The sequence below is a fragment of the Adelges cooleyi genome, unplaced genomic scaffold, assembly GCF_023614345.1.
Source record: "Adelges cooleyi isolate 19-005CV unplaced genomic scaffold, UGA_ACOO_1.1 ACOO_flye_CR_arks_rails_tigmint_CR_PRNA_25, whole genome shotgun sequence".
Classification (NCBI taxonomy): domain Eukaryota; kingdom Metazoa; phylum Arthropoda; class Insecta; order Hemiptera; family Adelgidae; genus Adelges; species Adelges cooleyi.
In genome coordinates, this window is record NW_026095915.1 from 706,768 (window position 1) to 720,084 (window position 13,317).

General features: G+C 47.5%; 2 protein-coding genes across 2 annotated transcripts; both read left to right on the top strand.

Moving 5' to 3' along the window:
- The first annotated feature begins 760 nt into the window (after positions 1-760).
- LOC126837490 (uncharacterized) lies at positions 761-2,307 on the top strand. Its single transcript, XM_050571407.1, has 2 exons — positions 761-1,473; positions 2,205-2,307. The coding sequence occupies exons 1-2, from the start codon at positions 761-763 to the stop codon at positions 2,305-2,307; spliced, it is 816 nt and encodes a 271-aa protein (XP_050427364.1).
- Positions 2,308-7,392: 5,085 nt separating this feature from the next.
- LOC126837491 (uncharacterized) lies at positions 7,393-7,818 on the top strand. The gene has a single exon (XM_050571408.1). The coding sequence runs from the start codon at positions 7,393-7,395 to the stop codon at positions 7,816-7,818; it is 426 nt and encodes a 141-aa protein (XP_050427365.1).
- Positions 7,819-13,317: the final 5,499 nt, after the last annotated feature.

The following is a 13,317-nucleotide window of genomic DNA, read 5'->3' on the forward strand; positions in this document are numbered from 1 at the left end:
CATAAGCCCGAAAATTTATTTAAAAATAAATGGTTGAACTTTAAATACTTTAATTGATGGGCCCTTTGAATAGTGAAAATCGATTATAATATAATCAGGAGTTTTTAATTTTTTGTTGTCTGGGTAATTATGATTTAAATTTATAGATACAAAACAATATTAGTAGTATGTTTTGGCCGTATGTAGCCCTGTTATCACGCCCTGTTATCACTATCACGCCCTGTTATCACAGGGTCGTGATAACAGGGCGTGATAGCAAGGCGTGATAGCAGGGCGTGATAGCAGGGCGTGATAGCAAGGCGTGATAACAGGGCGTGATAACAGGGCGCCATAACAGGGTCGTGATAGCAGGGCGTGATAGCAAGGCGCGATAGCAGGGCGTGATAGCAGGGCGTGATAACAGGGCGTGATAGCAAGGCGTGATAGCAGGGCGTGATAGCAGGGCGTGATAACAGGGCGTGATAACAGGGTCGTGATAACAGGGCGTGATAGCAGGGCGTGATAGCAGGGGGCGTGATAGCAGGGGCGCGATTCTGTTATCACAATCCTGTTTTCACTACTGGTATCACAATCCTGTTATCACTACTGGTATCACACACACACACACACACAACAACACACACACACACACACACACACACACACATGGTGGGGACGGGTGAACGCGGTGACGGAACCGCGCTAGTATAGCGTCAACGCTCGACGGACACAGTAGTGAACTGCCACAGCGACAATGGTCGGAAAGGGGAAAGGTATACGCATGAGCAGCAGCAGCAGACGTAAGCGGACGTGCGAAGAGCCGAAAACGAAACTCTTGGCGGTCAAAGTGATAACGATAAGTTTTAAGGAGAGAAAATTCTTACACATAGGATGCGCGTGGACGGAGACGGGATATGCTCCGGCAGCGATGATTGTGTGTTCCAACGGATTTATGAACTTGAGCTTAAATCAAATCGTCGGACTGGTAACGGGTATTAATGATCTCACGCGGTTCGTGGGCAGCAATCAACGCGCGGCGTTCCACGTACAACCGCCGGACGGTATTATCATTAAAAAAACCAGATGTTTTTCAAAGTCATACCTGATCATCAACGACGCGCACACCCGCCTTACGCTGACCGAAGAAAATTTGTTAACGTTGGAGTGGAATCGCGAAGCAATCGTACGGGCACTTGATGATAACGCGAAAATATGTACAGCCCTGACGGAGCAATACGGCACGATGAAGAATGCGATGACGGTGGAGGTGATAAATCGATACGCAACAATGTCGGTCGATGAGGTGTACACCGCAATGATGAATCATCCTGTACACGGATTACCACCGCGAGAACCAAGTTATTACAAAGAAATCGCGGTCATAGAATACAAACGGCTGTGCGACGAAATATGGGGAGAAAATGTTAATACGATGATGATGATGCCTAACTCACAATGGAATTTAGCAGAGTTACTTGACGGTTACACAGATAAGTAAGTAAAATAAAAAAAAACCTATTGATTATATTTTAGTACATAGTAATTATAACAGGAACGACGTGGTGGAGGAGGAGGAGGAGGAGGAGGAGAAGACGAGTACTACACCAGTAACCAAGTCAGACGGTGGGAGCATTGCTTCACCACCACCACCACCACCACCACCACCACCACCACCACCACCGTGCGATAGTGTGGATGACATGACGGTCGAAACCTGATAAGGTTATTTCCCGTTAGACCGCGTACAATGATAACACAAAGAAAATGAAGGGACGAAATAACCACACACACCATATATAAACGAACACGCTAAACCATTTAATCACATTCACACATACAACCAAATCAAAATGCACTACAGATATTCACCACCATCACCGCCAAATTCGCCGCCACCGTTTAGTACCAATTGGGTGCATAACGTTGACGACGATGATGATGACAACGGGTTGCCAGTGATACTACCGATGAGCGTAAGTCGATTTTATATTAGGGAATAATTATATATATATAAGGAGCGTATAGTAAAAAAAAAAAAAATGTGAAACAGGTGGTAGACGCGGCAGCAGCGGAAGCTGTGAGGCGAATACAGCTGCGAATAGAAAGGGTGTTCTCGTTAACCGACGTAGTGGGTAAGTACATCGACCTTGGTGTGTGTGTGTGTGTGTGTGTGTGTGTGTGTGTGAGTGTTATAAAACTAAATTGACCAATTACATTATCACCAGATCTAACGATGTCTTCGGAGGAGGAGGAGAGCAGATCGTCGTCCACGTCAAGTGTGATGGAACTACCCGACAGCGACGCGGAGAGCACAGTCGAAGAGACTGAAAGTAGTAATAGTAGTAGTAGTAGTAGTGCCGATGACGACGACAACACTGACTACGACGACGACGATGACGATTATGAGGGAGAAGAAGAAGAAGAAGAAAATGACGACGCTAGCAGCAGCAGCAGCAGCAGCATTAAACGGCGGGCGGACGGACCTGTGCTTCGCGGGCACATAAATAAAAAAAATAAAAAAATGTAACAACGAATTCTGTTTTTATATGATTAATAATATGTGTATGTTTGTTATATCATCTTGACGTACGATAAAAATAAATGAATATGTGTAATGTACCTAAAAAAAAAAAAAAAAAACTGTGTATTCATTTTGTATGTTACCCGTCCAATCAATGGTTAAAAGAAAAAGGTTGATAACTGAGAGCGAAGAAAGAAAAGGAAAAAAAAAAAAAAAATTTTTAACGCAATGATTATTTATTTTTAAAAAAATATTTACAATCATAAAGGAATATTAAATTAAAAAAAAATATATATACAAAAAAAAAACAGGTATTACAAAATTTTGTGCACTTCGCTAGTCAAAGCGTTATATTCAAAAATTTTATCGTGTACGATTAAACATTAAGCAGCGTGTGTTGTCAGCCACGTTGCTAGCCGTTTCAAAATCTATACGTAAGTCAATCGGTGCGTTCTTAACAAAATCATTCTGTTTCGAACAATCTACAACGACGATGGGGGATGTCGACTTAAACTCTGCTGCGGTGAACAACGGTTCTCCGACCGGAACGCCGTAATACGATTCTTGAAAACTCGCATACATGTTGTACAAAAACGAAAATTTATCACCGGCATAATCGATTTTTAACGTATCGTACGGATACGATTCAGAGTTGAGATATACTTTCAACGTGGTCAACCCGCATCCGTCGAACTGACTGGAGTTCGTCGCGAGTTTATTTTTCCGATCGGTCTGCAAGGCTACTATCACGTATCGCGGCTTTTCCGTGTGCGTGCTCGTCTTAACCGCCCAGGAATGTTTGTTCGACGGGGGGGCGACGGATAAGAGAATAGCTCCCAGCTACGGAAAGCGATGGATAACGGTTTTTCGCGTCCAACGCTTTGAGTAACTGCAATCTAACAGAATCGTTTACATTGACGTGCGGCACTCTCCACGTAACGTGATCCAACACAACGCTTGCGGCGGCCGCGTTCGTTGTAAGAGCATCACTGTCGGTGCTCGCACGGTGCAAAACGAGTTCTTGTCGCGCGTTAATTATGAGTTTTCTGTGATCTTCACAAAATCCCAATATCAACCTGAGCGGTATAACGACATCAAACTTTTTTGTTGTGTTCGCCGACCAACCAGCGTTCGCGTACCGACCGTGTACCGTCTTCTGCATCGTTACGTACCCCTTGAGCGTGCTAGCAACGCCGGGTTGTCTCACCCGATCGATTTCGACTGAATTCAGCTCATAGCGAATCTCGTCGAACAAAAACATCAATCCGTTGGTGACGATGGTCACGTCGGATGTGTCAGTGGCCGGGGGTGACGACAACGGATCCCTGCAGACATAGCAGTGATTCGCTAGGGAGTGTGTAGAGGTCCTGGTGTTGAATCGCGATGCGGATCTCATCGTTGTTCGTTAGACTGTTGCTGGAGAACGGTTGATAAGTGTGAAACTCGTATTTAGTGATGCGATCGTCGAATTCGACTCGCCGAGTGATGTCCAAAACGTCGACGTCCATTGACGGTGGTTTGATTCGCGGCGAGTTTGTAGCCGAGCGCCGATAACGTTTGCAAGCTCTGCCGTGTTAACCGGGAACGTGCCGACGGCTGAATGTACCGAACCGGACGCGTGCGGACGCTTTTAAACACCAACCCCATCGTGCACGTGTAAACGTACTGTGATTGGTTCACCGCGGAAGTCGACCAGCTTCGAGTTCTGATCGGTAATCGTGACCCGCACGCGGTCGAGACGATCCGTCGCTATTGGATAATAAATCAGATTACGCGGTGATTCTGCGATCTGAAACCCGGGCGGAACGGATGGGAAAAAGTCATAGATCGCGCGACTACGAACGCCGTTGACGAATGCGCCTGCCGCGACGTTGCATGTGATTCTTATACACGTAAGCGGATCGATGGTGATCAGACGACCGGATCGGTGCAAAGTGTTCGCCGGCAGCTCGACCCGCTCAAACCCCAATAGAGGGCCGACGCTGTTGGGGGCCGCGAAGCTGATGTCGCGATTACACAGGAGTTCCGATTCAAACGTGTTGACGTTGGGATGATGCGCGAACCGGTAATCGGGATTTAGGTTTTCGACTAGTGACTTGAGCACGCGAGCCAAAGCGGACACCTCGTACGACCCGACGGGTATCACGACGTCGTCATAGGCATCGTCTGGTAACGGCGACGGCGCGTCCGATTTGATCTGCACTGAACCGGTACCGGTGGCGACATTGTCATCGTACATATCGATGTTGGCACCGCGTTTTTGAACACCTGGCAACCGTCGCACGCGCAAAGTGTTGTTAGACGCGTCGACGTTGGGACGGGAATTGCACACTATGACGTCGAGCAACGCGATCTCCGCGCCGGTCCGCAACGGGATAGGGGGGAAAAACGTGCTGACCAGCTCGCTCGCGGTACCTTGAAAGGTTAACGTGAACGAGCGGTGCGCGGACGACATTGAGCGTACAGAAACTTGAGACATAGCTGACCGCAAACGGATGTTGCGAATCGTTGCACACGGTCGTAGTTATATTGGACGAGACAACCGCTGAAATAACGCTGAAGTTCTAGCGGCGGCGGGAGGTTACCGAACGGATCGAAAAACAAGACGGTATCGTTGCGCTTGTGGTAACAGCACCAGTGTGTACCACTTCCGGTAGAGACGTCAAGATTAACGACGCCGCACTCAAACCGCAAGGGCGCAGCCGGTAACGTGTCGCGCATAAACACACCGCGGAAATGAGATATGCCCAACTTTGTCGCGTAATTTATAATATCCACGTCGCTCAGCGCCCGCGATCTGGGCAGCGTGGTTATCAGTTTTTTGGCTGGTACGGTTTGAGGTAGAATCCGGATCCGTTTCGCTTGCGGTGCAACAAATAGCCACTTCCGATTTTTAACGGGGCTTTCGCGTTTTTGTTATTGCGGATGTCGTAACCGCACGCACGATTCCGGACGCACCGCCGAGCAGTGAGCCGATCGCTGACAGGGCTGAGAGAAAGGCACAAGCGCGAACGCGCCGCCGATTTTCGGCACGGCCAACGTGCGCGGTCGGGAGAACCGGTTTTTCCCCTGGCTTTCCGACGGACCTGGTTGACGGCGGATAACGCCTTCCGCGCTGCCGCAGCGACGGTTAGCGGTTTCGCTTTGCGCATCGCTGCACGAGCGGCAGCTACGAGACTGCCGAAGCGCAGCCCGCCTCCGGTTTTCGGTGCAGACCGCCGTCCCTTCCGTTTACGTCGGTTGACACGAGGCATTACAGTAGTGAGCTTATAACCGCAGTGACGATAACCCGACCGATCTTGTTCGCTGAGAACCTTCGACGACGACGCACCGTTTACGTTTGGACACGGCATTGGTCTGCGACAACCTTTATAATGTTTTTCGAACCGCAAGAACACAAATTAACCGTTCTGCGGCTCGACGACGACCCAGCCGCTGCTGACGACCACCACAGCCGTCACGGTCCCCTCCTACCCTCCTCAATCAGATGTATTATCGCGGGACCAGTAACGTCGGCAAGACGACGGCGATGGTAAACCTTTTGACAGACGAAAACGGGCTGCGCTTCGAACACATATACCTGTACACGAAGACACCTGATCAGCCAAAATATATAATGTTAAAGAAGGTGATGGAGGGCGTTGACGGCGCGCAAATGCACGTGTACACCGACGGGGATCATGTGCCTCCACCCGAACAAGTACAGACTAATTCGGTGTTTGTTTTTGACGATGTCGCATTTGAAAAACAAAGAAACATCGCCGAATACTTTTTCCGCGGACGGCACAACGGGATCGATAGCTTTTACCTGACGCAAACGTATGTCAAAGCGCCGAAGCACGGGATCCGGGACAACGCGTCGATGATAGTTTTGTACAAACAGGACGAGACTAACGTTCGGCACGTTTACCAAGAACACTGTCAATCCGGTATGACGTTCGCTGACTTTAAATCCATGTGCTCGCAGTGTTGGAACACCGACCGGTACTCGTTTTTAACAATTGTCAAGGACTTCGATCTAAACGACGGACGTTATCGAATGGGTTTCGACGTGTATATAAAAAGGCGCGACGGCATCGCGCCCGTTCAGTAAAATGTAACCATGGAATCGCCGGCTACGACGGAAGCAATTATACGTGCTAAGAAAAGCATAAAACGCAAACTAGACGAGCTGCGGCACGGATTGGCCGTGACGACCGAATACGTGCGAACCCACGCGGCGCCGATCATTGAACCGTTGACAAAATTAACAGCCGAGTTGTCGGCGCAGCGGACGCAAGCGCGAGGCGCCCGGAAAGATGAGTGTGAAGAAGAAGAAGAAGAAGAAAAAGAAAAAGCAGAAGAATTCCGTATTACCGAAACCAATCCGTCGTACGGCATTCATCTACAACCAGACGGAACATGGGTGATGGGTGATAAAGCAGTACAGTTCAACAAGAACCGTATAAAAGTGGGCACGTTAACCGAAATACCCTTCACAAAAGGACTCCAAGAATTGGTGTGCAGCTCGGTACCCCGCATGCAATTCATCACCGAAAGCGATCTGACCACGTATCGCAATTTTCTCATTCACCAGGATGTCATTTGCTGTCGTCCGGTAGACCGAAAACGAACCGCGGATACAAGTATAAGTACATTATCAAACAGTTGTTCAACGAGAACGGACGCGACCTGACCGCAGTTCGCGCCGCGGCCAAGACGGGTGACGGGATTACGCGGTTGACGGTTACGGGGAAAGACAAAGAATATGTTTACTGGGACGACGCCAACGAAATAGTCGACCGCCTCGCTTTGCTCAGAGCCGCGCAAGCCGCGGGCAATACCGCCGTGCACAACGAAATTATCGCGTGCGAGGAGGAACTCAGGGAAATAGGTGTGATCCGCTGATGATGATGACCGTTCGCGAGCACATCGCAACCGAACTACACAGACCGGCTATCCGGCGGTTTGCCAGACGGGTCGTGCGCACCGACGGCAAAGACGATTTATGGCAAGCCGACCTCGTAGACATGAAAAAGTTTTCCAAAGTAAAAAAAAATAAAAATCACACGTTCCTCCTGACAGTTATAGACGTGTACACCAAGTACGGCTGGGCCGTACCGTTGAAAAATAAATCTGGTCCGACCGTGGCCACTGCCCTCGAACACATAATCAAGTCCAGCGGCAGGCGATGTCGTCACCTGCACACGGATCGTGGTCTGGAATTTATCAATAAAGACGCACGACGCGTGTACGAGCAGCAGTATAATATACACCATTATCAAACGTACACGCCGCTGAAGGCGAGCGTTTGCGAACGCTGGAACAGAACGCTTTAAAGAAAAGATGTGGAAAGCGTTTACAGCGCACGGCAACCACGAATGGGTGCCGCTCGTTGATGATCTAGTCGCCGCTTACAACACAACCGTGCACACGTCCATCCGAATGACGCGAAACGACGCGTCCCGCGAGCCCGGGAGTGTTGTTTTCTACCGGTTGCCGAAACCGGCGGCGGCGGCGGCAGGCGGCAAACCTAAATTCGCCGTGGGCGATGCCGTACGCCTGAGCAAACATAAAACGGTATTTGATAAGGGTTATGCGCAAAGTTGGTCAAACGAAATTTTCACCGTGTCCGGGGTACGACGGACAGCGCCTACAGTTTATACAGTGCGCGATAAGAGCGGCGCGCCGGTTAACGGAACGTTCTACGCGCAAGAGATGAACCGGACGCGTTATCCCAACACGTATTTAATAGAAAAAATTGTCCGGAGGAAGGGGGGCAAGCAGTTCGTGAAATACGTCGGGTTACCCGTCAAGTATAATGCTTGGATCAAACGAACCGATAGCTCAGTTTGACAATATGCTTTCAGCGGTTATTGACGTTCAGTGCGTGGTCGACTCGGACCTTCACATGGTCATCAAAGAAATATGCATAGCTGACGCGCAAAGAGCTACACACGTGATGCATTGGTTGGTTCAACATCCGCCTACCTTTCGGCTGTCACCGCAAAGCACGAAAGTAAACGTTTGGTTGCAAACACACTTTCACGGTATCCGCTATACAGACGGTCATATACCGTATTCGGAGCTGGCGCGCGTCCTAGGCGCCGTTAACAGCCGCTACACTGCTGTGTACGTCAAAGGCATTCAAAAGCGGAACCTCCTACAACGCTATCTACCGAAGTGCACGGTCATCGACCTGGAAGCTTACGGCTGTCTCAAGTGCCGGATGCTCCAACAACAACAACACGTATGTCCATTTCACTCGGACCGCGCTCAAAATAAACCTGTGCGAAGGCGCAATGTTTAGCCCTCCGCGTTTGGATGGATGAAAACATTGGACGGTAACGGCAAATATTGTACCAACTTATTTTATTATTATTATTATTCTATTATGTTTTATGCAATAATTATATATATATATATATATATATATTTGTTGTACGAATATGTAAATTTGTATTCATCTGGCTATATGTTGAATAAATAACTCATACTTTCATCGGTTTGTAATTTATTCCGCGGCACTGTGCACGCATGTCCAAACCTGATGTTTTCCTGTACACACACACTTAACAATGTATATTTTGTACTAGCAAATAGTATTACCTGATATTATTATCGCTAAAGGGAAATTTTTAAAAAAAAAAAAGAAGTCTTGGTTTAATTTGTATTATTACTATACATTATTTACAAAATAAAAAAATTAAAAATAAAATACAAAAAGAGTCAGTCTTGGGTTATTTTACACTGTCAAATCCATCGTCACCGCCACCGGTTAGTCACTGTCCGGTTCATTCATGACGTATTGCACCTGCTCGTGCTCAGTCATCAGCTCTATTTTTACCCCTGTCATTAGCTTCATCGCATCCCAGGCTAACGAAGGGGTCGTCAGATACGCAGCTGGATCGAGTCTGTAGTGCTCGAGGATAAACTTCCGGAACGTTTCAAACACGTCGGCCAGTAAGTACACGTCACCGCACATGTATACGTCACTATACTGGCCTAGTGTTTGACAGTTAAACGTTGTCCACACGGTCTGCGCGTGGCGGTATTGTTCGTCCGTGATGGTGGACAACGTCAACTGACTTCGGAAGGCGTCGAGTGGAGGTAACGACGTTTCCTCAAGCACCTCTGCGCTCGTTACGTATTCGTACGGGAAATACCCCTTCGTTTTCATTAACCGGAACTGACCATCGTCCGGAAACCGGGTTTGGGTGTTCACCAGCTGGACGTCGGTCAGCGACCGCGCGGCTTCGTCCAGCGACGAGGGCAGAAACCTGTCCAGAAATACCGTTATTGTAGACCAAAATTACTGCTTTGTTTTTATCAGTCTTACCGGTATGAATCGATGAACCGCATGACGATTGTGTGACTCCCGCCGGTTTCGTCGTCCAACCGAAGAAACTTAGACAACGAAATGTACTTTTCTTTGGTCTTGGCGATGACTTGGATTTGATTGGTGTCGTCGGCGAGGGCGGTGGTGAGAAAATGACTATCGTAACCCGAAAAAATTGTGGAGCACGATCGGTTACGTAGTTCGGTACTCGCAGTTTTAAGTTACACGCGCTGTGAGCCGGGCCTCTGTATCGTCCGCTCAGGTGACAATGGTCCCGCACCTTGTCGACCAGTGTCAACGGTTCGCGGCAGACGTAGCACACGGTCGCCGCATCGTGCACTGCCTGCTGCGCAGGGGTAAGGGGGGTCATATCCCAGGGGGAAAAATACCGTCGAGCTATGGCCTTCACGTCCCGTTCCAACCGTTCCACAAACACCGACATGCAATCCGCGCCCCGGTAGAGTTCAAACTTGTCAAGTGACGAATCGAAATCGCACTTGACAAAGTAAGCGAAACTACACGCTACGTGCTCCGCGATGTCGTAGGTCCCACCGGCATTCGGGGGCGGGGCGATCGGTTTGAGGATAGCTTCGGTGTCTGCGTAAATACAGAATGGAACGGGAACGATGTTTTTCCAATTGATGAACTCGACGATATTTTTATCGTCCGATGGGGGAGAACAACGCGACACCGCCGGCATTCGTGTTGATCCATCGCCGCTTGGTTCCTAAACGTGAGGAGACAACCGTCACACAGAAACGCTCTGTGCCCGCGCCTAGACAATTGTTTCCCCACGGCGCGCGCCAAGTCGGTTATCAACACATAATGGCCGTCGGTGCGGTTAACCGATGTGACCTACATCAGGTTTACGTGGCGCACTCGCTTTTCGGTCGTATAGTAAAGCGGCCCTACGATCTTGTTATCCTCCCAAGCGTACACGTTAACGCTGATCTCGTTGTCGGTTTCGAATTTTGGGATGGACTTTAACGCCACCGGCATCGAGATCCCGCGGGTTTGGAGTATACGGTTGTAGGGGGGATAGCTCGTAGTACGCGTGGGATCAACACCTGCCGGTGCAGGGTGGATGTGCGGCACGATCGCCCAAAAAAAACATGCATCATCGGTGTTCGCGATGTTCAGGACGGCGCTCTTCCGCAACAGCGAGGTAGGCAGAGTAATTGTGCACGATGCCCTGAGCGGATTATACTTGTACGTAGACGTTTCGAGGTATACGTTCTCGCGAAACGCCCACCCCGAATCGACACGTTCAAATTCGTCGGCGCTCGTACGAATAATATCAGCAAGCTGTGTATACACTGTGTGCTGATCCTGTCCCTGTGTCAGTATGACCGGACCGGCCGCGTGATCGTGCACACATGTGTCATACACGTCGGCGCCGCCAGCAGCCGGCTGCTTCTGTTTTTCGTACACCGCGTACAAACCCAGACTCACTTTCAGCGCTACGTACCGAACGAGCTGTTTATCCCACACCTTCAACACCTTAGCTTCCGATCGGACCAAGAACTCGTTAATGTCGGCGGTCGTATTTCGGCAATCGATTTTGAAATTTGAAATTCGGCCGTCGAAAGCATCGCCGAATCGAGCTGTTCGTAAAGCAAATACACACCGTTATTAATATTATTATTATTTCTCTTTTCCCATTCGGTTCTTTATCATACTTGTCCGACCCGTGGTCATCGTGTCATCACCCTCGCTAACGCCGTCATCGTCGTTGTCGAGCGCTATGAATATTAAATTACAGTACACTGTTATTTCCTTAAAATATATTATTGTCACACACACACACACACACAGCAAATCAAAAAAAAAAAAAAAAAAATACTGCCCACATGAATATAGTCGAGAAAAAAAATGTAACGCGTTCCGAAACATGCGTTATGAAAACTATGTGTGTGTGTGTGTGTGTGTGTGTGTATATCACGGTTTGTTAATTTATTTTAAATTCCAACATTAACATAAATACCATGTAAAAAAAATTATTTTAAATTAATTCATAAATAAATTATCATTTTACTACTTATTTTAAATTAATTTATCATTTACGTATAATCATATTATTAATTGTATTGGTTGTATTCTTACGGTTCGGACTTTGTATTTGCATATTATCGGTATTGCGGCCGTCTGTAGCAGCCGTTGTTGTGATTCTACTCGGCACATCGGTAGCGTCCATTTGACCTATATGTTTCAATTTATTAGTACTTATCCGCACGCGTTATTTTAATTAGTGTAATTGATTATATCGGTCATTGTCATGGCACCACCAGTTCTTATCGATGTGTCGGCGGCGGTTCCTGTGTGGTGTGTCGGAGACGGAGGCCAGACGTCGATATATTCTAAATTGATCAACCCTGTTATTGTTTTGTATATTATTATTATTAATATTCTTTTTACCGATATTTTGATCGTCGCAGACACTGCTGTAATTGTGGTCGTCGCAGACACTGCTGTAGTTGACCGAATTCATTGCAGCCGGTACTCTTTCTGATACATATATATTGTGACCGTGTTAGCCGAGTTGAATGAATGTATATTAGTTACCTTAAATCATTATTTTTTTTGTTTACCTGTTTCCCCGATGTTACTAAAATTGTCTGCTTCCCTATTTTCTTCTTCTTCTGTAGTCAAGTCTATCCATACTGTAATTAAATAACAAATAGAATCATCCTATACTATTATATTTCTTTTTTAATTACCTTCATCATCAACATGGACTTGACGATGATCAGTGTGTTGAGGGCGCGGTCGCTGTAATGATATTTCACTTTTCTTATTATTATTGTTCTATCATATATCTAAAATTAATACTGATCTATTTTTTTTTTCCTTACCTTCGTTGGGGGATTGCTGAGTTGATCTGGGTTGATCCGGTCCAACTGTAAATAACGTGTCAGGGTGATATTAATCTATTTAATCATATTTCCATATTCATTTATACCTAAGTAATGGTTGAATTGTCTTTGATGTCGTAGCATATTCCTTCGGTTAGCAAACGTGTGTACTTACATACAACACAAGACTGATTCATTTTCACTGTGTGTGTGTGTGTGTTAGGTTTGAAAACGTGCGTATTAAGATGAACTTTCCGGTTATTGAAAGACAATATATATAGCGCCGGTATTTATAGCGCATTCGCCGGACAGGTGTTGCAGCAATTGCACATTATCAGCAACACCGCCACCAACTACGCCGTGGACGGTGTCCCCATCACCCGAGACACCACCGCCTCCGCCGCCGCCGCCACCGTCGTCACCTGGTTCACAACGTACATCTAAGCGCATTATATATATATTATATATATATGCGCTTGCGCGTACATGTTGCAGAAATGGATAACGAGTCTTCGACGCCACGGGGCCATTAAAATAAATCCAGTCGAAGACTCGTTATCCATTTCTGCAACATGTACACGCAAGCGCATATATATATATTATTTTTCGGTGCGACGGCGGCGGCGGCAACCGCGGTCAGGTACCGG